Consider the following 25261-nt stretch of genomic DNA (forward strand, 5'->3'; position numbering starts at 1 on the left):
TAACGAACTACAAGTAGATATATTTCGAGCACTTTGTACTATCTATTATCACGACATTTTCGATTTTATAAATCGTGAGACGTAGTTTGTCCAAGTGCTTCCGTATAAATCTCGGGTTATCGAGTTTAATCGACTTCTCGTTTCGAACTGTTTCCTTTCGAAAACAAAAGGAGAAACCGCTAAGTGATAATAATATAATAATAATAAGAATAACAATCATACTACTTTGAAATATTCTCTGAAGAAAAACGTTTGATATAAAGAGAAAAGAGAGAGAGAGAGAGAGAGAGAGACTAAATTTGAATTAATCGATTTGTAATTTGAAGTAGAAATGATCGAAGATTTCAAAAGCGCGATGAAATAAGCTCGTATAGTTTAAGAAATCTGTGAAAGCGTACATTCAATCGTAGTGCCGTATTAGACGAGAGTACAAACAAGTAGATAAACGAATCGTCGAAGCGTTGACCTAATTACAGCTTCTCGGTAGACCTTCGTAGTGGGAGGCAATGGCGCAGCAAAGCTTCAGCTCTACTTCATTGCAAAGGCACAAAGGAAGCTAACATATGTATCCTGCCATCTCAGTTTCCTCTCGCGTTCTCTAACCACGTGATACCTCCCTGTCAAATGTGCGTGCTATGTGCAATAAGATAGGCCTTTTTTGTTATTTTAATTCAAACGGAAGCCGTAGCTACATTTAGGAAGATAACATCGATCTTTTTACTTATATTTATGGTGTTGTCGAATGCACCCGAGCGTTTAATTACTTCTAACTTTGAGATTGTGTAGTTGTTTAAAAGAAGAGAGAGAGAGAGAGAGAGAGAGAGAGAGAAGATATATTTTTTATATTATTTATCCAGGTTACATGGTTTACGGATATTTAACATAGAAAATGTGTATTTTTGATCTTGATAATTTAAACGCATTAATGAAATTTACTATGACCGTGGATATTAATTATTTTCACGATTTACGGAATGATTAATATATTTTTCATATTCACGTATAATTTACTAAAAACGAAATCTCGTTTCGGTATATAAATTCAATCGTATCGCTCGAAATACAAAGTACGTTTCGTAATTTTATATTTTTTCATGATTTCATTTATTATTATTATCTATACCTATATAACTTTTTACCAACATGTAATTTTATTTAATATATATAGGTTCCGTGTATATCTCTTACATGAGTCTTGAGATAGACTAACAGTACACATACACGAACAATAATCCACTTACATGCGGAACGAAATCGCCGCTTCGTTTCCCCGGACGATGAGTGTCAATTAAATAACCTCTCATTATTGAGTTTACGCAATGTATTGTAGAAGGCGGAACGAGCGAATTAAATCTATCTGTAATGTGTAACCGATAGGAACGTACAGGAACATTCTAACGAAATATATTTATATCTCGTGTTTTTTAAAAGTCCATTCGAACTTGAAGATTTTTTTATAAATGAAATATACTTAAGTGACTTTTAATAACAAATACTGCATTATCCGACTATAAAGTTATATAGGTATAGATAATAATTAGTTTCGAATAATCAATAAAATGTTTCATCATGTATCTTAAAAAAAAAAATAAAATTAAAAATAAAAAAAAAAAATGAAGAAAAAGGAGGAAAAGAGAAAATATAAAGAAAGAAAAAGAAAACGTTCATTTATAAATCGTTCGTTTGAACAAATCGAAAGAACAACTTAATGAATATTAATATCATCGAAGAACGGCAGCTTTATTCAAGGGACGATTAAAGAGATAAGCGTTGGAAAAAGTGTTGAAACGATGATCATAGCTCGTTTATCGCTCGAATCGTCGTCATCGGCCTTCGGTGCATCAGAAAAGATAACGAAGTATCGGGAAAGGCGCTTGCTTTCGAAGGAGAACCTCTTGACATAACTTGACACCGGCGCAGCGGCAGCTGCAAGAATTCACGCGGATGCGAAAGATAACCACGTGCATTTCGAACAATACGCTAATCGTTCCATCATTATCATATTGTTTCCGTTTAATAGATCATCTATATATAGGTACATATATATACATGTGTGTGTATATATATGCATCATGCATGTACTCTACATATATAGTTATATATACATAACACTCATATATAAATTGATATATATACTCAGTATATATATATATATCTATACATATATGTTTGTGTGTGTATATATATATATATATATAAAACTTATATAATCTATATAACTTTATATATATATACACAAATATATATACATACATATATACAGTGTCTCAATGAAAAGTATCTACCAAAATTATTATGAAAGCTAATGATGAAAATATTTTCGAAAAAATCACTAGATTTTATAATGATCTTATGGACACTTTGTTGAAACACTTTATATATATTTATTTATTTATTTATTTATTTGAATATTTATTATTTATTATTGCAAATAAAGAAGCACAGCCTTTTAACGTGCGGTTCGCGTATCACTTACTCGTTAACGAAAAATCGATCGAGCCTTTCTCGAGAACTCTCTCGTGTACATTTCTATGTTTCTACGTTCGGTATGCGAACGATAAGTCGATTGTTATTTCGAACGTGTTCTACGGTTTACCATCGACACATAGGCTCACGTATGTGGGTACTTGTAATGCGTGACATCATCTCGAAATACGTGCAGAGAGGAGTTTGACGAGCGAGCGAACGAAGCGAAGGCTCTGCACTTGCAATAACAACGACGAGAACCGCCCAAGGTCTGGCATAAAAATCAAGCGCCATAGAAGCATAAAACTCGCCGTAATTGACGCCGCCGACGAGTCTTCTCGATGTTTTACGCTTCGACTATTTGAAGATTTACATTTTAGAGAAGACAAGAAAAAAAAAAAAGAAAAGAGAAAAGAGAAGAAAAAAAAAATATCGAAATATCAACGAAACGATAAACGACACGTAACGCCTTATCGTATTGCAGTTTTCGAACTAAATAGATAAACTCGGTCCTCATCTTTCGATGAAAACGTAAACACGTAAAAAAGAATCGTAACGAATCACCGACAATGTTTAGAACGAATAGGAAAGAAGATCGCGTTATACATTTATGTCGGTTATATATTTATATCACATCTTTTTATCATCATCTTCGTTTGCTCGATGAAACAGCCAAGCAACGATCTATACTTATCTATTCTTCGCATTTGGATCGTACCACTCTCTCATATTTTACTGTAGGATCTCATCGCCATTTCATTCGTATTAATCTTCACGTTCGAAAAATGTTACGTCGTAAAAATGCGTGACGCCATTGCATTTTTACAAGAATGTTTGCAATAAAGTATGATATCAAAAACCTCCATTGGTGAGACGAAGCGAACTTGAGGAGATGTTTTATTTGAAAAGAGAGGAAGAAAGGAATTTGGCATATAGTCGAATACGTCTGCTCTATTTTCGATCTGAAACGCAATAACAAGCTCGATAGCGATTCGTCTCGATAGAACCAAATATTGTTTTCGTTTACGAAAATCGAAAGATCTATAAGTCGTTTAGCGTTTATCGATTGAAACGAGCTAAATGATATGAATATTTGCTTCGTCGAAGACAACGAGCATCATTGATTTACTTCGATGGATTTCTTTTTTTTTTCTTCTTTTAATTTAGAAACAGTTTAGCCTTGAAAAAAGAAAAGAAAGAAAAAGAAAAAGGAACGAAACTGCTTCGTTCGTAACGTTTGTCGGTAACGTTCGCTACGATACACTTGCCGTTTAACAAAATACAGTGGGCTGCTTTGTCTTTCTTTTACCCGACCTACTTTTCTTGTTTTTCAACGATCTACCTAGTTAGAAGAAGCTTAGAAAGAGATATAGAGTATCGAGTGATAAATGAAAGCTTTGCTAAGCGAACTCGATCGTTGTATACTCGATCACTAAAAGGATAATTCTTCATTGCTCGTCTACTCATCGAATCGTTTATTCATATACTTCTTTTCAAATTCGAACGAGCGAAGAAAAAGATTTTACCAAGGGAAAATTGTTTATCGAACGAACCGGAAGCTCTCTTAGCATTATGTATAAAAGACATTTCTTCAATGTTATAGTCGATCTTTCAACGACTCTTGCAGTCAAGTACGATAGCAAGGCGTTTGACCCCACGATATGTCGCGGCTGGACTATAATCCGGTAGGATGACGTAGCTGCCATAACTTTTGATGCGCGTTATTCAACGACATTATACCAAGCTGAAGGGGACGAAAAGAGAGAGAGAGGGGGGGGGGGGAAGTATAGGGAATACAACGCACGCGCATATTTTATGGGTATGTGACAAATCTTCAATTACGATTACCAGATACGAGACAACTAGTCCTCCCGACTAAGTATGTATTTTTCTGAATCGATAAACGCATCGTTATTGACGCGTATCAGCGTCCACTTCGAAATAAAAACGTCGTTCGAGAATCGCTCGAAATTTATAAAGCCGTTAATAGCGTGAATCTATCCTCAGTCACGTCCAAATAAGTAAATATCAGTACAAGTGTCAACGGGGACGATCGTTGACACATTTACCGATCGCGAGGGTTGGACGAACGATTATTGTGACTGACCCTTCGAACTCTTATCGAATTTCTCTCTACTCTCTTACGATTATCGCTATCTGTGAAACGTCAGACGTGAACAAAAAAAAAAAAATAGAAAGAAAAGAAAAAAGAAAAAATTAAAAGACAAAATAAAAAGGTCTATGAGCTTGGCCGTTATTAACCAATTATCGAGGTCCCTTCTAGCTTATCGTTTATCGTGCGAAAAAAACGAAATTTCGTCTTTCTCTTTCTCTCTCTCTCTCTCTCTTTCTTTGTTTTGTAAAAAAAAAGAGTGCAAAAAATGCAGTTTGCTTTAACTCGCTTGTCTCCATTTTATCATCACGAGCCTCGAATAAATCATTGAACCCAGGCGTGATAAGAGCTAGCATACGATACAGGCAAATTCTAGACTTTTTTTCACTCTTTTCCCAATTGGAAGACATCGATTCTGACTGCTAGACTAATTCTACGTTTTTCTTTTTCTCTTTCTCTCTCTCTCTCTCTCTCTCTCTGTCTCTCTCTCTCTGTCTCTCTTTCTCTTTCTCTACCCATCGTAATCGATTCGCGCAATTAGCATGCAATCGAAGCAAGACTAACGTCAATTTCGTTAGTCATCCGTTTCCGAGCTTTCCCTCGCTCCTCCATTTCTTTCTCCTTCTTTCATATTTATCTCCCCCATTCTTCAATATTTCCTTCCTTATCACGACTATACGCAAAAATATAGGATAGAGTTGGTGTATTAATGGTGGAGAAAAAAAGTAAAGAAAAGAAGAAGAAGAAGAAAAAAAGAGAGAAAAGTAGAAAAAGAAAATAGAATCAGAGTCGGCCAATGAACGCAACCCGGTTTAAGTGCAACGTTCAAACTTATTTTACGCGTGCCTGTTTTACTCACGATATCTTGGAATTTAAAAAAAAAAGAAAAGAAGAAGAGAAAAAAAAACAATTATTGTTACTGTCCAAAAGAAGAGAGACAAGATTAATAAAACTCGAATCTTAATGAACGGAAAGAAACATTTTAAAAGTAACGTTGCTACCAACTTGGACGTTGATCGTTTTTATTAAAAATTATCGTATTTTATCATAGAGATCATAAAAAAAAAAAGAAAAACGAATAGAACTTTGTACTCACGTCAATTAAGTGTTCGTTAAATGAGAAATGTAGAACGCGTCACATAGTCTACTAGCCTAACAATCTACCTCTCGCCCCTCTTATTGATTTTATTATCTGTCAGACACAAATCAGTTGTAAACTAGAGGAAAAAAAGAGAGGGGGCAGAGAGAGAGAGGGAGTTTACGAGATCGTTAAGTTATTTCTAAGGAATGCCAGAATACTTGGAAAATCAAGTTGATTCTCGAATCGGACGACACGTGGAAAAGATTTGCCGACCGGCCGGCGCCGTGCCCGAATTCTTCTTCTTCCTCTTCCTCTTTCTCATTTTTAATAGATCGCGAAATATTTGTTAAACGCCACGTGAGTCTCACGCAAAAGACACGTCGTTTTCGCGTGTATCTTTTCTAAACGATTGTTTACTTAATCCACCTTTGCCGGAACGGGGTTCGATCTCCCATTCTCCGCAGTCGCGTAACACACATTCGCGATGAATAGTTCCTGACGATTTTGGCAATGCTCCACCGAATCACGCGTAAATTCCGCATCGTTACCGGCTCCAAAGTTGATTTCATTGCTTGTTACATGCACCGTTACGCTCGATTGGCTCGTCGACGGACCTCATCTTGAACGTGAAAATTACGAGTCTGGTATAATTTTATTTCACGTGCCAAATACTTGCCTAATGTATCGTTAATTTCAAATTTAAAATAGAAAAAAACGAGAAGAAGAAAGGAAAAGAAAGAAAAAAGAGAGAGAGAGAGAGAGAGAAACAAGAAAAAAAAACAAACGATTTTCTCGTAAGATCTTACAAACTTTTTATCCTAACGTAATTTACGATCAATAAAAATATCAAGATTGCCGTGCCCATTTAACTGAACGTTCCTTGATGTAGTAATTAATAAGATATAACATTTTTTTCTTGAGAACGACGGAATGAAAATGAACGGACGTATCTACTTGTCATTATTTAAGTTTAAACCGTTACCACCTTCTATCTTTCCTTTTCATCTTTTTTCTGGTTTTCCTTTTCTTTCCTTTTTTTCTTTCATTAAAACCTTTATTTCCATAGAATCAAATATGTAGACACGTTGATTCTTTCGGTTTTTTGAAACTTTCTTCGCGCCTTTTACCAGTCGACCTCGAGTAGAACCTTTCGACGATGGTTTATCCTTGACTCGTCTGACGAAAACAGCTATTAAAAGTTTCGCGTCTTTTACTTCCTCCTCCTCCTCCTCCTCCTCCCTCTCCCCCTCTTCTCCTCTTCTTTACGCGTCTCCATTTTTGCGCATCGCGTGTTCGATAGCACGATCTTTACCTTTCTGGTACTTTGGCGCCATTCTGTTAAGCGCATGCGCAAAAGACTCGAAAATTCGACGACGAAAGAAAGAAATGTTAAACTCTTACAAACCAGATTAATTTTCATAATTATTCTCTACAAATGAAGGAAAGAAAAAAGAAAAGAAGTAAGTTAGAAAATGAGAGTATTCGAAAGAAACACGAAGTTGAGACGTGATGCACGTCTATGTTGATAAATATTTAAACAAAGATGCGATATGTCATTCGACGTTGTACTTTGTCTAGAAATTATCAGAACGAGAGGTAAGAAAATTCGATTAACATTTTGTTGTTATTATCCCGATTTAACGTTTAGAATTTCTTAATAAAAGTACAGATGAAAATATTTATTAATCGACGAGTATACTTCGTTCGTTTAAAATTATAAATCATCAATTCAATACGAGATCGATCTACGTTTACCTTTTCAAAGAAATTTCGAATTATATTTACTATATTATATCTAGTAAATACTTTAAGATCATCTCACGCTCTTTGTTACGTATTTATATATATATAAAAAAAAAAAGAAATAGTCACATACGAGTGTTCCAAAAAAAAAAAGAGAAAGAAAAAGAAACGTTTTCATATCCTTTCTCGTAAAATTTTATTCGACCTTCCCCCTCTTCTACGTAATAGACTCAGCAAATTATATAACCGAATGCGTGAATCTTATCTTCGGCGCGTTCAATGATAATATCTTTCGATTGGTAAGTTAATTATTTATTGCCGTTATGCATATCGTAGATATGTATTAGTAGATGATATATAGTTACATGGTATGTGTATAAGTATATTCGATAAAAATCTATATATATACATGTCTGTATATATATACGTGCGTGTATGTATATATACATACATATATACATACATACGTACATACATACATACATACATACATACATACATACATACATATATATATATATATATATATATATATATATCACTAGAGATTTTAATTCTGTTTATTAAAAGTCAACGACGCTCGACGGCACATCACCCTAGTGCTCCTCGAGGTCAGTTTTGCACACGCACACAAACGTATACATACATAGACGCATACTGTCACATGTTCCCATAAAGAACTGCTATCGTGATCGTGCGTATTTGTTTCTCGCCTAGCGTATCCGTTTACCAGAGCGCACGATGCCTAGAAAAATAGGGGCGTGCGAATAATCGTGCTTGCCCTGCCACGTGTCTATTTATATCGTTGTTAATTTAATCACGCTTATTCGGAACAGACAGCGTGTATGTGTGTGCGTACGAAAAAAAGAAAGAAAGAAAGAGATAGATAGATAGATAGATAGATAGATAGATAGATAGATAGATAGATAGATAGATAGATAGATAGATAGATAGATAGAAAGATAGATAGATAGACAGATAGAGAGAGAGAGAGAGAAAGAGAAGCACTTATCCGGCGTGCCTAAAACTTCTTAGCAACGGTTCTTCCGTCGTACGGATGACAAAATTGACCTAATCTATCGATCTATAAATTTTTCTTTCCCAACTTTTATTACTCTTTTCAATGTTAAAAAGATAGAAAGAGAAAGAGAAAGAAGAACAGAGAGAAAGAGATAGAGAGAGAGAGAGAGAGAGAGAAATACTCGGTAAGCACGAATAAAGATCGAATGCGTTTTCATTGCGCAAATCGTGTTCTATTTATTAATAGCAGCCGCGATTTGGCAACCACTGTTGTTTACCAAGATCGACCATATACGGTCGGCCGATGTGTATGCGCGAACGCGCGCGCGAGCGTTCGCGCTCGTGGCAGAGAGAAAACACGCGTGCGCTCGCTATTACGGAATTATTAATGTGTCGTACGAGTGTAGATCGTCCGTGTTTGTCTCTCTCTCTCTCTCTCTCTCTCTTTCTCTCTCTCTCTTTCTCTCTCTCTTTCTCTTATTGGCGGCAACGAGCTCATCCAGTGACCATGTTTTTTATTTCTTTTTTATATGCGTGCATGTGCGTGCGTGCGTGAGTGTTTTCTTCTTCCTCTTCTTCTTCTTTTTTTAATCGACAAAATTTCGATCAGGAACGATTCGACGTACGATTATTTCGAATCGGTACGAAATTTTCCTCTTTCTCGTTGTTTGTCGCCATTTGCCGCCATTGCATTAAAAAAATCTTTCACAGAGTAGATTGCGATATTGACTTAGAGTTATCGGTAACACACCTCTACATTACCGCGAGTTTGCACAAGAAATAACGTAGCGTTCGGGTGCACGATAACAAATCTTCAAATCGCGAGAGTAGGATCGTTTTATTACGTTCGACGACAATGAAGTAAGAATACAAAATTTGAATAATAATAATAATAATAATAATAATAATAATCAGCGTGTATTTAGAACGTTTGATTGATTTATTTTGAATGGTAAGTTGCATAAATCTTTTGAAGGACCCCTTACTTACTTATTTATATATATATATATATATATGTATATATACTTATTTCTTTATCCATCTATCTTCCTTCATTCTCAACAATAATCGGAATAATATTAAGTCCGTGATCTACGTTTTGCACGAGTGTTTCACGAGACGAGAAGTCTACACGGCGCTGTTTCGTAGAGAACGTCCGTTCAAATTCGAATATGCGAATGCGAATTCCATTCTGTTTACAAGTAATATCTGGCAAGCTGACTAGGAGAGATCTCGTCGTTACCGTTGACACAGATATTTTCTTAATCTCTAAATGTACCTACGAGAGTAGCTTAAAGAAAACCTTCCCTTATAGACTCCGCCTATTGCAACCAATTTCATATTTAAACTCGAATTGCGGCATCGTTTTTCTTCGGGTCGTGCAACTTTGTTACGAGTAAATAGGCACGTGCTAGTTCGTTCGTTCGTTTCTTCGTTCGTTTCTTCGTTCGTTCGTTCGTTCGAGGAAAGTGAGGCCTGCCAAAAGGCATTAACCCAAATCCTTCTAATCTCTCGGAAAAGATTGCTACCTCTGCTCCGTTTGCGTTCGTTCGATTCAACCCGATTCGACTTAACTTAACTTAAGTTAACGGAGACGTACGAACGATCGACGACCTCATTGGCTACGTTTCTTTACACCTGCAAATACAAAAATTGCTCTCTCTCTCTCTCTCTCTCTCCCACCCTCTATCTCTCTTTATCTATCTATCTATCTATCTGTCTATCTGTCTATCTGTCTATCTATCTATTTCTTTTTTTCTTTCTTTCTCTTTCTCTGTCGTTGTTTCCCGATGCCACTGCACCTGCCGGAATGTTCGTTCCTCTACGAGACGGAATACTAACGCGTTAAATAAAGTCGACCGAGATTTCCCTCCCCCTCCCCCTTTCCCTTCCAACTCTTCACCCTCTCACCCTCTCTTCACGTCCCGTCAGAAACATTTTTCTTCGCATTATCGCGAGAAAGGAGAAGCAAATTCGTCGAAAGCACTGCGAAGAAATGCAATGGATGAAACACGTGGTTCAACGACCGAGTCGAGCGACTAATGAATTACTTCGGTGGAACCGAAGAAAATTATTCCGTAGGTTGCGTTGCGTAATCCACCTAAGAAGTATTGCGATTCCCCGCGCACGCTCCTTCGGGATCGACGAGATCAAGCTGGCTGGCCTGCGTCTCGAGCTCGAACGATGAATATGAAGGAGAAAGATGACGAAACTGTGCCGAGAAATACGATAAAGATCTTTCACGCAGTTCTTATGATTCTGGCTATTATTCAAAAGTTTGCGCGTATGGAACTTTGAGGAAGTCTCATTCTCTCTCTCTCTCTCTCTCTCTCTCTCTCTCTCTCTCTCTCTCTCTCTCTCCCTCCCTCTCTATTTTTTTTTATTTTATATATATATATATTTTTTTTTTTACGAAAATGATCTCCGAATTCGTTTCGACGTGCTCACTATTTCGCGACAAAGTACGATATAGATTTTCCTGATTCCAAATAGTTGCAAATTCTTGGCATTAGATCCCCCCCTAAACATCAAAATAAATCGGTTAAAGAGGGCGGCATCTGGCGGACCGCCAAGCAAAACATTTTCGAATTTCGCTTACCAGTTCGAACATCACCGAACGCTCATTGTACATCCAAAATGACATCCGTTCGTTATTTTTGGAGTGGACTCACCTTTTCATCGAGGTTGTTCAGATCCGGCAACTGAAATGCAAAACAATGTTATCGCATTAATATCAATTCGAATATTCCATATAAGGTAATATCGTATTATCTTAAGCTCGATCGTAAATCTTTCATTTCCCCGAGAGAAACGCGTATTCCGATTGGAATAAGAACGAGCTATTACGAGACTACGGTCCAGATCAATTTTATCTTATCGTTCGACCTAAATTACTAGTTACTTTTAATTGAATAGAACGAAATGCTTGGTAAAAAAAAAAAGGTAATACAATAGCACTCGTGATTATACGTTTCTAGAAAATTAATAAAGTACAATCCAGAATATCGTGTATCGCGCACGAGGATGAGTAATTTAATAATAAAGAAATGATTTCGAATGAACGAACCTGTTATCTTTGAAAATTTAATTGTTTATGTATTCTCTATTGTCTCAGATTCGATTCAAAAAGTTATAATCTCGAAAAATTATTACTTATGTCACTTTGCATATTTCCACAAAAAAAAAAAAAAAAAAAAAAAAACTATATTACAAGTATATGATTATCGTTAAACTTGCCTTTACAATCGAACGTAATCGAAATTTAAGAGACGGATAAGAGACGGATAAACAAAACGGATCGTTCTATCTTGTCGACGTTTCATCGAAAACTGCGATCATTTTATACCGTCAACTTGACTAAGTCGTTAAGCATCGATTATCATATCATATTGATATTCGAAATTAAAATTTGTGTTTCGAATCGCGAAGAAAAAAAGAAAGGGAAAAAAGAAAAAAAAAGAAAGAAAAAGAAAAAGATAAAAAAGGATCGCATCTCTGATAAACTCATCGAGATTTTTACGAGAACATCTGTTTGCAATATTCGTGGAAAAAAAAAAAAAAAGAAAATATTTATTGTAACGCTTCCGTATTACGATCTTCTTTCTTTTCCATTTTACTACCAAGATTCGACTCGATAGTTCGACGAGAGCGCCGCCAATCCTCTGATCTATGAACTTCCAATCGCTAGGAGCAAAAAACTTATCCTGTTTTATCGGTTGAAAAATGTTGATAATGTAGAGAACAATTTTATCGCGCGTGATTACTCCTCCGGAAGATGTCCTGCCATGCTTCTAAGCTTTTTCTCGAGTAGGCAGATTGAAGGAAATTGAAGGCAATTTGTATCAATCTGCTGTCCTGTCAGAATAATATACTCTCCTCGAGTATAGCGTGCTAGTGTCAATTTAACGCCCGATGTGTCGGCCCGTCTAATTAACCTTCGTTATTGTCGTTGGGTATCACATAAGAGGGAATTTCCGTGACACGAAACAAAAAGTACATGGCTTCTCATTTTCCATGACCCCCATTTCCGCAAGAGATTCAAAAACGAATAAATGAAAATGAGAAAATAACGAAAGCTTTCACTGTTCTTTTTTTTTTTTTGCAACCCGATGTTGAATCGTCTTCGATTGTCTCGTTTAAAAATTATCATTAAAGAATCCTTTTACAAATTCATTCGTCTTCTTTAAAATCCCGTAATGATAAAAAAAAAAAAAGAAATTTACAAAGGTCTGCCATCGCGAGGAAGATTTTATCATATCGATTACCACAAGTTCACTACCGAAAGGTATTCGGTAATTAAGGAATTTTCAATAACGAATCGTAATTAGGTTAATATCAATTTTATCGCTCTCCGGTGTCGCGTTTACCATTCATTATTACTTTAGCCGTTCCATTCATGGATCGTAAACTAACGTGTCTAATTTATAAAATTTGTATAAAAAAAGGAAAGAAAAATAGAAAAAAAAGAGAAAAAAAGAAAAGTAGATACGACAGAACAAATCAAAAATAGGTCCATGACTTTCTTGCAACGATCGTATTTCGAAGTTCACGTTTCTAGTTTACCTCGATCCGAATTAGAAAATACGATAGCCGAGGTATAAAAGCGTGACTCACGCGACCTACGAAGCTTCTCGTGATAATTAAATCCGATACGTTTTCAACGAAGTTAAAACTTCGTGTTCTCGATTGAAATTAAAAGAAGTTCCGGTGATTTTTCCTGCTAACAAAACGTCGGAAAAGTTACCTTCAAAAAATGTTAACGTAACGATTATCTCGTAATAATATGGAAATTATTTTAGCATTTACGATAACATTTAAAGGCCACGGTATACAAAGCGTTACTGTTTTAAGGAGAATGGATCAATATATATATTACCTTGGAGACAGTCTCTACGAGACGCCTCGATAACGTATCTACGCAAACGTAACTACTTACGTAAATTTACGTTCACGTTACGATGAAGAACATACCTTTTTAATTAAAAGATTCAAATTGAAGGTAATAATCATAAATACATTCGCTAACAATTCGCCTTCTAATTTTATTAAAAATATAAACAAATAATTATAGTTATATATTACAAATCGTACGATCGCGTCCTTCGAGATTCCTTAATAATCAGTCGTGGAAATTATGGTTACATATACATATACATATACATATACATATACATATACATATACATATATATATAATAGAAGGTGCCACGCATATGTATTCACGCATACATACTATCAATACTAGTTTCCTATTTTCTTTTCTTTATATATATTCCTTCGAGAACGTCTTACGGTTTTATACGAACGGGACCGGTTGCACTCGTTCGATTATCAAGAGATCTAAAACGCTTATATTCGTGTCGATTCATGTATTGAAAACTTTTGAATACGCAACTAGCAAAATATCTTTAATGTTTGTCCCAAACGATAAAATGTTTAAAAGGAACAAGAAGAAGGGAAAAAAAAGAAAAGAAAAAGAAAAACAAAAAGAAAAAACGAGGGAAAAAGTTAAGAAGCAATAAAACGTTACGATAACGGAAAACGACGAAGGCGGAAGAAAGGAACGAGCTGCAAAACGCATCGCGATGCGTTTTCTTAAAAATACGAAGAAAAGGGGAGTATAGAAAGCGCATACATCCGATCTACGCTCAAACTTATTCAAATTTATACGATCGAAAGGCAAAAGACGCAAGCACAAAGGAAAGTTTGCCTGTAAGATATAACGTAAAGAACGAGTTCGAAGACCTACTCTCATCTTTGCTATCACGTACCATGGATTTTATGACTAACCCTAAAAAGCTATCATAAAACAAAAGTCATGTTAATATTCAGTGAAATTTCAATCTCTTTGAGCATACTTATAGATTCTTGTTTTCTTTTTCATTCTATATATATATATATATATATATATATATATATATATATTTCAATAAAATATATAATATATAATATATATATATATAAGATCAAAATTTCGAAAATAAGAATGATTATTATTTATTAAGATTATTAATGTAAGAATTATGGAAATAAATTATATCGATTGCAAATAATATCGTGATAATGATAAGGAATAAATTAATTTCTATTTAACAAATCTTATATTATATCTCTTAAAAATTCATTTGTAATGATTCAAATTCCAAACGTACTCTTTTTGATTTATTTTGAGAAGAACTTTCCGAAAATATAAACTGCTCGATACTCGTCCAATTCCTTTTAGTATTTCTCCGATGACTCCTTTCCATTTCCTCTTCTTCGCTACTTCACCGTCGTCAAAACTAAATCAAACAGTCTCGTTCGTACTTCAGATCTTGAAACGATCGTCGAACTGTTCTTAGTTGAATAGACTCGATACATTAGTCTCTCCAAGACGGGACTTTGAACTCTGTTAAAACAACTAAAATGACTAATCTTTATAGGGAACTTGAAAATAAAAGGAAAGATCAATGAAAGTCAATATTCTTTGTCTTGCCTCTCGATAACAACCTCATTGACTCTAATAACGTTCTCGATCAACACGCTCATAGCCTAGTAATATATATAATAGTCAATAATAACGTATCCAAATAGTTTCACATCGATAATAAAAGGTTTACTAACGATCTACCTTATATTATCTTATTCTAAATACATTAATGATCACCTGTACGTATCATACAGATACATGACCATAATGTTTTCTTTTTATACGATAAAACAAGAACGTTTGAAAACGAAACATCAATCGTTTCTTAACGTTTATGAAAATGCCATTAGTACATTATTATTAACTATCTATATACAACATAATACATCCCTTTCAATGGGAAATCATTCTCTTTTATTCTAATAACATTCAACTCGAGTAAAGCATTTTATTATTTTATTACTCTTATTAATTTCAAAAGAGAATTTCTTTGGTGTTCGAAACTATGAAACTATTCTCTCTCTCTCTCTCTCTCTCTCTCTCTCTCTCTCTCTCTCTCTCTCTCTCTCTCTCTCTCTCTCTCTCTCTCATACTTCTCAACGTATCTTGTATTACACGAGTTAGCTTCGAACTATTGGATAGATAGATAGACATACTCCTCGTCCATTCGCAAAAAGGCCCCGAGCGTGTTTCGGGAGATAAGACTCTTTTTCTTCTTCTTCCTCTTCTTCTTCTTCTTCTTCTACTTCCTCTTCCATAACTCTAGGCAAGTTTCTCATCACACTGCAAATCCTTGCATTCCCTCTTCCTTCCTTCCTTCCCTTCGACGGCAGCGGCACGCTTCGTCGCATCCTCCACCGAGGGAGTTAACTTGCTGAAGTCTAACCACCGATCAAAAGCCAAGGAAGTATGACGGTAACGCAAAGGGCGGCCAAGCAACTCGCACACATAGCTAGAGGGCTAGCCGTTGCTTCCGTTTCTACTTCTACCCCATAATCATCGATTACGTCGTCCCTCTCAAATTCACGTACCTCGACGTCGCATCTAAAGCAAACTCTGCTTCTCTTTTCGTAAGAACTTTCATCTCTTCGAAGAAGAAGTGCCGAACCCTTTCTCTCCAATTTCCAACCAGGCTCTTGTACCAACATTCGTGTCATTCTTTCTCAATTCACTTTAGTATTCTTTTTAGTAATTTCTTCTCTCTTAATTCCTTCTTTCGAGACCTTCCCTTCTTTCGTCACCTGGAAATAAAATTTAATAAATAAGTCGAATCGTCGACGACAAATTTCGAGATATTCTTTTCCAGTCGAAAGTATGTACACTTTTTAATGCGCTACGAAAATGCGCGTGCGAAAATAATTAAATATTTATTGATAAAAAGCCAATAATAAAGCGTCAAACACGATTACGAGGCAAGAATATACGATCAAAGTACAACGTATTTATATACGAATACGATGAATCATTCGTTCTTTATCTACAATAAGTAACCTCGATGAAAGTTGAAGTTTTAGTAATACTTTATTTCTTTTATGTAACGGGAATACTTTTATTTCAATTCGAGCGAACGAAACCCGAATTTTTCCGGAACAGGAACGACCTCCAAAGATCGATTAAAAACCACTACAAGAGCAAGAGGGATAGAGATAGAGATAGATAGAGAGAGAGAAAAGGAGAAAAGAAAAATTATAAAAAAGAAAAAAAAGAAACAGAAACCAAGATACGGATAAAATATGTAATAAGATAACGACACGAAAGGATATGTTTTGCTCGCGACTCTTAAAGTATCTTCATTAATGTATCTTTTCAAGAAAATGACGAAGAGTAACGAGCGACGGAAAGGAAAATACAAAATCAAGGACAACGAATATACGTCCGGATAGAGGAGGTCCTCGTTCTATTTGAATTGCAAATTCGTGAACATTTTTCTTGAAAAAGAATTCTATAGAGATCTCGTAATTCACGAGAAAGAGTAAGGGACCGTGTAATGGTATACCAAAGGACGAATCCTTTTCCTATTCGTTTGAAGAATATTTTTTAAAACAAACCGAGAGCCATTTAAATCCAATTTCAAGCGTCCCGTCTCAAGCTACCACCCTCTCTTCTCTACCCCACTCCTCCCTGTCCTTTCGACCATCTCTTATTACGAGCGTTATGAATATTCGAAGTAAAAAGAAAAGGAAAAAAAGAAAAAAAAAAAAAAAGGATAAAAAGAAACAAAAAGGAGAGAAAAAAAGCAACAACAAAAAATTGCTGCATTAAACTTTCTACTAGAAAATTCTACTTCAGTTTGTTCTTAAGAATAACAAATTTCGTTGTATTAAATTCGATTATGTTCGCTATGTTCGCTATGTTCACAGGACTATTAATTTACTTGTTAGAGAGCTTAAATCCCGAATTAAATCCAGCTGAAAATTAATACGCTGGATATAAGCGAATTGAGAATGGGAGCTTTTAATCAAAAAGGTAATTACGAGTTTCGATATTCATCTAACCGCGTAATAACGCGTTCGAATTTTCCTTTAAATGAAAATGTCTAACTCGAGACACTTCGTTCTATCCTTAAAGACTGTCGATAAATAATGAGACCTCGACGAAATAATTTACGTTGCTAACATTGCCCTGGCACATTCCTTTTCTATTCAACATGAAAATTCTATTCGCGATATCTTAAGGATTTTCTTAGGGAACGTTATCGCACGAGGAAAAAGAGCGTAGCCGTGCAAAGAAACGGAAGTTGGCTCTTGTCCCGGCAATGCTAGCTTTCCTCGACTTCCTCTTTGCACGAGAACGAGAACGAGAATGAGAATGAGAACGAGAACAAATCGAAGTAACTTCCATCATTTCATCGCGCTGCTTGACTCCAAAAGAGTAGAAGGAAAACAGGAAGAATAAGTTAACGCTTTTAATAGCCAGTCCAAGTCGAAACAACTTTCTTCCAAGTTTTGTCTCTAATTTTCATGTTTACGTATGATAAAAGCAACATTCGAGATCGCAAAAAATGGATAGGAAATGAATCGATCTTTCGATATAATCTTGATAATCGAGAAAAGAAACCCGAACGACTCGTTCCCATTTTAAATCGACATCCGATTTAACCGAGTATTCCACTTTTCGATAACTCGCGTTAACGCCTTTTCTTTATGCTTTTTCTTTATCTTCTTTTTAAGTAACACGAACGCTATCCTAGATACGTCCTAGTTCTACTTTCGATATCCAATTAGAAGACTCGTTTTATGAAGAACGTAAAACCGGAGTGATTTGACCAGGTCGACGCTCGGATACGTATCAACTCTTTCATGTTTCTCTCGATAACGCGATACGATTGTAATATAAATATTGAGAATGTCAAAAAAAGACAAGAAAGACTTTGAAAATAAATACTACGAGAGATGAGAAGAGAAAAAAAGGAATCGTGTTACTTCCACGTTTTTTCTTTTTATATCAAAGCAAAAAGGAGAAACAAGAAGACTATGATATATCTAGATTCTGAAGTGATGTAGATAGGAGAAAGTCTATGTGATCCACTTAATCCTATTCGACGTAAATTCCAATCGATAGTCTCGCGTAATCAGCACTAATGACTGTCAAAGAGCAGAAACTAGGACGAAATGTCACGTGGTACCTTGGCGATATGAGATCATAGACTTTGCACAGACAAAACTTTACTCGTGGATCTCGATCGACGTTTAAACAATTCTACCATTTTGTCCGAACGTATCTCTGACTTCGACTAACCGACGAAAGTTACTCACCCAACTTAATTCTTAACGCGGGATGATAAAAGATTCGACGATTTTATTTAAATTCAACGACGTCAGAGTTAACATTGTTAAATAAATCAGAAAGTAAACTAGATCGAGACTCGAGAAAGTTATCGTATTCTTGATTGTTTTAGAAAAATAAAAAATAAAGAAAAAGAAAAAAAAAAGGAAAAAAAAACAAACAAACAAGAAAAAAGAAAAGAAAAGAAAAGTTGAAAGGGGGAGAAAGGGTAGATAAAAGAATGAGAAATTCCTTTCCTTTGTTTCCCACTTTGCGAAGAAGTTAACGAGACTCAGAGACGACAACTAGAACGACGTGGACGCTCGTAAAGGCTTTCTCGTTACTCCTTGGTTGTTACATTCTACAACCACAATTCCTCGAGATAAAAGCAACTCGTGACTTGATTATGTTCTGCGATGCCAGTTATTACGTCGAAGAAAAGCATCGCGTTTTTTCTCTCTCTCTCTCTCTCTCTCTCTCTCTCTTCTTCTCTCGTTCCTTCTTTCTGTACGTCCTTCTCTAATACGTCTTTACAATTTGATTGACCACTTTTTCCGATCCACATAAGTAAGTAAGTACTTACATTTCTACCTAAGCGTTCGTATAACGAAAGAAATAATTGAAAAATCAAGCTACCGAAAAGATATCGCAATAGACTACTAATGAGAACCGATAAAAAAAGATAGATGAGAAGTGGGAAGATGAAAATTTAATCTAAAATTAATAAAATGGCGATCAATGTACGAAAGAGAAAAGAAAAAAGAGTACTCGATGATTGAGTTGTTATCTAAAGAGAGATGAGAAATAAATGGATGAAGGAAATACGTTGTTCTGGAAATCGGAAACTCTTGTAACGTTACCCTACAGTGTTTACTGTAATTTTCGCTTTATTTGATCCTTTCCGTGAGTGTATATACATTACTTTACGTGTTTACATCCGCCATGGTTCGCTTCGAACGAATCTTTCTCTCTTTTTATTTTATAGTGAATAACTCCACTCGAGTATACATACGTATAACGATACCAAAGAGTTAATTGTGAATATTATCCGTCAATGAAATTTATTGTTAAAAGATAAAAAAAAAAATAAGAAGAAATAAATAAAACAAAAAAAAATGAGGACGAATGAATTCGGAAACGAAAATTGAAACGAAGTGTTGCGTGTATATATTTTCGAGATAAAAATGTCGATATGAAGTTCACATTAGAATGGACACATTATCGTAAAAATGTTTTTGTTTTACTATCGATGAATTTATTTATTTATCTCGAAAAACACGGAACAGGTCGGCAAAGATAAAACTTTGTTATTTCGTTAAACGAAAAACTCAAATACTGAGAATAAGAGAGAAAGAGAAAAAGAACTATCTTTCGATATTTATCATCGCTAATAAACATTTATGTTCGTTTATAATACAATACAATGACTCCGATAAATTCCTTCGATAATCTTAAGTTCATCGTTTTAACTTAACACTCGGGAGGTCGAGATATCCTGTTTGGAGGCTCGTTTAGAAAATTCAAGGACAAAAGATAGATACAATCTTTCAATAAGATAACACGTCATATATCTTAATGTGTCAACATAACGATTAGAAACTAATCTCTTATACGAAAATAACAAAACAATACTTATTCATAGATTACGAGTATCTTTTGAATAATGGTAATGACCTTAAAAATGTGTTTCGTTAAATTTTCTAACAATACGATTCTATACCGACGATACAGTATTATTCTCATTGAAATACCGAAATATAATTTCTATTACGATTTAATTCGATACTATATATGCGAATATCAAATAGCAATGTTTGATATTTCAACATTATTATAAGCCAAATTTAATATCTACACGTTTTAATGCACTTTTACAAATGTTTGATTTTGACATGAATTCATTTCGATAAAAATGAATGTGTAAAGCGCGTTCGTGTGTGTTTACGTGTTAAATGTTTATCTCGTGCGAATATCGTAAACGCGATAAAATATGTATATTATATATCATAGGAAAGCTTCACTAGATACGTAGAATAAGTGTTACGTCATAGAGAAGAACCGCTATTCGACGATTTCTACGGTAATCTAAAAGATTTCACGATTAGCACGGACACGAGAGAGTTTCTTGCTTGAAAGCAGTCTTGGTCGGTTTCCTCCGACATATATCCAGTCTCCCGTAGAGATTTTCGTGTCCACTTAACCTTGACTAATGATGATATACAAACACCTCTGTATTTCTTACCAAATATCTATCTCGATTTCAACTGACCTAAGTTCATTACCAAACGGACTGGAATGCATTACGAATATGAAACGCAAATTCAAGATCAACATTTGTATTTGAGAAAATCAGGAAATGTTATTCCAGCATAGAAGGAATTAAATTCACTAGTCACTGTTTATCGAGCGTTTAATTAACATATATAAAAAAGAAAAAATCAGGACATATTATTCCAACATAGAAGGAATGAAATTTACTAGTCGCTGTTTATAAAGCGTGTAAGTATCAGATGTAAAATGATCGGAGCCTCGTTTCGATAGAAAACAAATTATTCCAGTCATATTTTTTCTCACGCGAATCGAATCAACCGATAAATCAAAAATATCTGCGCGTTGAAAATAATAACGATTATATTATAAAATCGTCTTGGCTCTTCGTTCGTCCGCATTTTATTGACAATTTATAAATTTAATATAGAAAACGATTCGGCGAGTTTGTGCGGATTATAGTGGAATAGATCGGTCGAGTATGTACTTACAAAGATAGAAAAGTAGAAGGTTCCAATTTACTAAATGGGAAAAGAAACTCAGCCCTTTCCCTCGTTTTGAGCTCTTCCTGTATCACGATTTTAAAGGTATATACACCTTTCTCTTCTCTCTCCTATCTCCTCTCACCGTTCAACAAGACGGATCTTTTCCCCAATACCGCTACCTCGTTTGCCTCCTTTGAAAATTCTTCCTTGGATTTTCTTATTTGGTACAACGTCTCGGTAGTTACACGGAAATCTACTCTGCCTACGAGTTCTCTGATTAATGTAAAGAAAACTCCAAGGAGAAAGCGGAAATTATCTTTCGATTCATTGTAGATTTGTATTTCTCTTGATGACACTTGATTTGCTCTCTCTCTCTCTCTCTCTCTTTTTTATTTCTTTTTTTCTTTTTTATTGCATTACCCATCGATTCTTATACCTTCTTTCTTTTCTTTTAACGCGAAGTACGTTGAAGAAAAAATGTTATCGAAATTAATCGTACACGATGAAATATTTAGATCAATTAGAAATTGTATAGTTAGGTACCTCTCTTAATCAAAGATAAAGCCATATCTTTTGTCTCGTGGGAGAATACCATACCAGTCGACTATTTCCCACGTAACTATTTCCATAACGTGTATTCATGCTAATAACCCCATAAACTCTGTACTTGTGCCAACGACAACGATGAAAGGAATGATACGACGTAACGTAAACAAGATTGAAACCGCAAACAGGAATGGATGGAACGAGAATTCTGTAACCTATGAAACGTTTCTCTCAAATAGATATGCATTTCATAGTCCGAATATTAATTTCATACTCCGATCATTTTATTTCTACTTTACTGAATCTTCCTACATATGTACAATTATCGGAAAAATATATAAATATATAAATATTTTTCCGATACTATTAAAAAATTCACTAAATTCTCTATCTCTCTCTCTCTCTCTCTTCCTCTTTCTATCGATTATCAAATAATCGTTGCAAATTCGATATAGTCGATATGATGAGAGCGAAAAAAAATCGATCCATTAAAACGAGATCGTTCGATATCTCTTCTTTTGAAAAATACAATATCATGTAACTCCGATTACAAATTAACTATAATTGATTATCATGGACGGAGGGAAATCGATTTAAACCACGAATAGGATACATATATATACAACGGAGGAATGATTAAATTTCGACATCGCGTTACTCGCTTGAATTCAATTCGTTTTATCTAAACGACGATTGGTGAGTTTCAAAGCGAAGCGAGTCAACCGATGGTGATATCGATCGTACGACTTTCGAAATAATATATTATTCGATAAAATTTTATCTCCAAAAGGGAGACCGATCTATCTATTCAAATAAATACGTATAGAGCTTCGCTAGAGCTAATTTTGTAAGTCCTATGATCGCACACAAGAGTGTAGCCTAATTATCTGAGCCAACAATTTTACATAAGACGTCGTACGTTTCTCTAAATGTATTACGCATAGAGCCATGAAGAAGTTCGAGAAGATCAACAAGAACGATTCATGCGAAACACAGCTACCTACAGCCTTTTGAAGATTCTCTCGGAGTACGGAGGCTTAACTCCCTCCTCCTCGATCCTTTTCCCTTGAAAAGCTTTGAAATCCGAAATCCGTCGATTGAAACGCGTCCGCAAAGCTTTTATATTCGAAGTAGTCGAATCTCCCGGATAGAACGAGAATTCTGTCGCCTATGAAACATTTCGCTCAAAGAGATACGCATATATATACACATATATATATATACACAAATACATGTATACATATATAGCTACATACATTTCGATATCAATATCGTTCCGACGAAAACTTGCGTTTCGAGTTGTGATCGATCGTTACAGGTACTTTAAAAAAAAAAGAGAAAAGAAAAGAAAAGAAATGAAAAAGAAATGAAAAAGAAATGAAAAAAAAAATGAAAAAAATAACGATAGCCATGGTAAAGATAAAAGGACGATATATATATATATATATATATATATATATATATATATATATATATATCTTTCTTTTCTTTGCATCTTGTCCAGCAAAATGAAAAGAAGCAACACAAAACGTATGAAGCATGATTAAATCTATATATATATATATATATATATATATATATATATATATTAAACGAAGCAACGTATACTTGAACGAAGAGTAAGCATCAGCGAATCCTTTCAAAAAGTTCTTAAAAAAATTTTTGTCGTTTTTTCGTGCTGTTCTTCGAGCTCTCTCGTGTTCAAATAAGCGTTATTTCACTATCCGCGTGCGTAGTACGCACGCAAAAAGGTCGAAGTTCGAGATATTGATAAAAAAAAAGAAAATATACGTAATTATATGTAATTTTTTTTTTTTTGATAATTAATCGATATATGAATAACTTATTTTAGAGAAAAATAGAATTTTAGATAAAAAATAATTGTATCAGCAATTATCTAAATATAATGAATAATGACTAATTATTTCAAGGTACAAAAAAAATATATATATATATATATATATATATATATATATAAAACTTGAACTTTGTTCGATGTTTTTCAGTTCTTTCCTTTTCGTTACGTGCCGACGAATATCAATCATCTGATCATTGTTGGCATGAGACAAATGATGATACTCCAAGAAGCAAAAGAAGGACATAGTGACGAAATACGTTTTCTGTGGTTATTCTTGGCACGTATGAGTTCCATTACGCTAACTCGCCCATCTAATTCGCTCGATCGCCTCGCATCGTATTAACGTTCGTGAGTTTGTGCACACGACGTGCCGGAAGCGTGAACCAATGCTTTCCTTCGTAGTTATAATGTAATTCAAGCTTGATTGTGAATGTAATTAGAATTAGAAAAGCGTTGAATGAGAAGGAACTTTAAATCCGATAAATTTCATAATCAACTTCTATTTAAGAAGAAAGTAAAGGTAAAGAATATTGTCCTCTATTGATTTATAGGACTTATGTAAGAGAGTCACGATAATCATTGATTCTTTGGAAAGCAAAGTTCGCACGTGGATGACGTTGAAACTCAAAGTCCTCGAAGCATCGTAAATTTATTTATGCGAATATATCTTCTCGTTATTACTTGCATTTTATGAAATCATATTGGGAAAGAACCGATCAATTGAAAATACCGATACATTGTTGACACGAGACAAAACAAATAATCCAACTTTATGTCTTGTCTTCTTCCTTTTCTTTTCTTTTTTCAAAGGCAATTTAAAAAAAAAAAAAAAAAAAGAAAGCAATCCCAGATTATCAAATTCATCTTTTAAAAAAGATAGAAGGATAGATACGAAGGCTATTTTTTGTTCCGATGATATCATATTTTTAAATTGCTCTAATTTCTTTGTAAAATATACCGCTGGTACACTCACTGAATTCCTCGTATATATGTCAGCTAAAGCTCATTCTTCGGTCACCTGTACATTTACAAAAAGCTTTTACGTAAAGTACAAATGCATTTATGCATGGTTATCGTGCTATTACGCGGACCAACGTGGGAGATAACGATACACCGTATTATTGCGACATCGATTACGATATTACCAGCGACACTAATCGAAATCGATAAGAACTAATAAGTGTTCTCCTTCTCTCTCCTTCCCTCTATATATATATATGTTCATAAAGGTATTATTATCCCTTTGGGAAATTCTAATCCGTACAACATAATTAAAAACTAATATCAAATACGTTGATTGGATTGTAAGATTAAATTGTTCTTCTAATTCAAGCGAGATCGTAATATAATTTATTCTATCTTTATCATATTATTATATATCTTCTATAATTATCGCGCACGCGTGCTGTTCAATAATTTCTGTCTATTTGGAATAATATATTTTCTAAAATTACCTATTATCGGAAACGTACGATTAAAGATAAAATATTTACGTTACCATTCATTC

General features: G+C 34.6%; 1 protein-coding gene across 7 annotated transcripts in view; it reads right to left on the reverse strand.

Annotated features, from left to right (window-relative positions):
• Positions 1-25261, reverse strand: part of LOC127066931 (sestrin homolog) — a 95429-nt gene that overhangs the window by 48542 nt on the left and 21626 nt on the right. For 3 of the 7 annotated variants that reach the window (XM_051001230.1, XM_051001232.1, XM_051001228.1), the window contains exon 2: positions 13446-16073. In XM_051001230.1, the coding sequence (XP_050857187.1) occupies positions 15714-15989 (276 nt within the window). In that variant the 5' untranslated portion in view covers positions 15990-16073 and the 3' untranslated portion in view covers positions 13446-15713. Of the gene's footprint in view, positions 1-11022; positions 11044-11095; positions 11126-13445; positions 16074-21356; positions 22302-25261 lie in introns of those variants that run through there. The other 4 variants (XM_051001224.1, XM_051001225.1, XM_051001229.1 and 1 more) reach the window with 3 other exon arrangements.

The sequence above is a fragment of the Vespula vulgaris genome, chromosome 10 (genome assembly GCF_905475345.1).
Source record: "Vespula vulgaris chromosome 10, iyVesVulg1.1, whole genome shotgun sequence".
Classification (NCBI taxonomy): domain Eukaryota; kingdom Metazoa; phylum Arthropoda; class Insecta; order Hymenoptera; family Vespidae; genus Vespula; species Vespula vulgaris.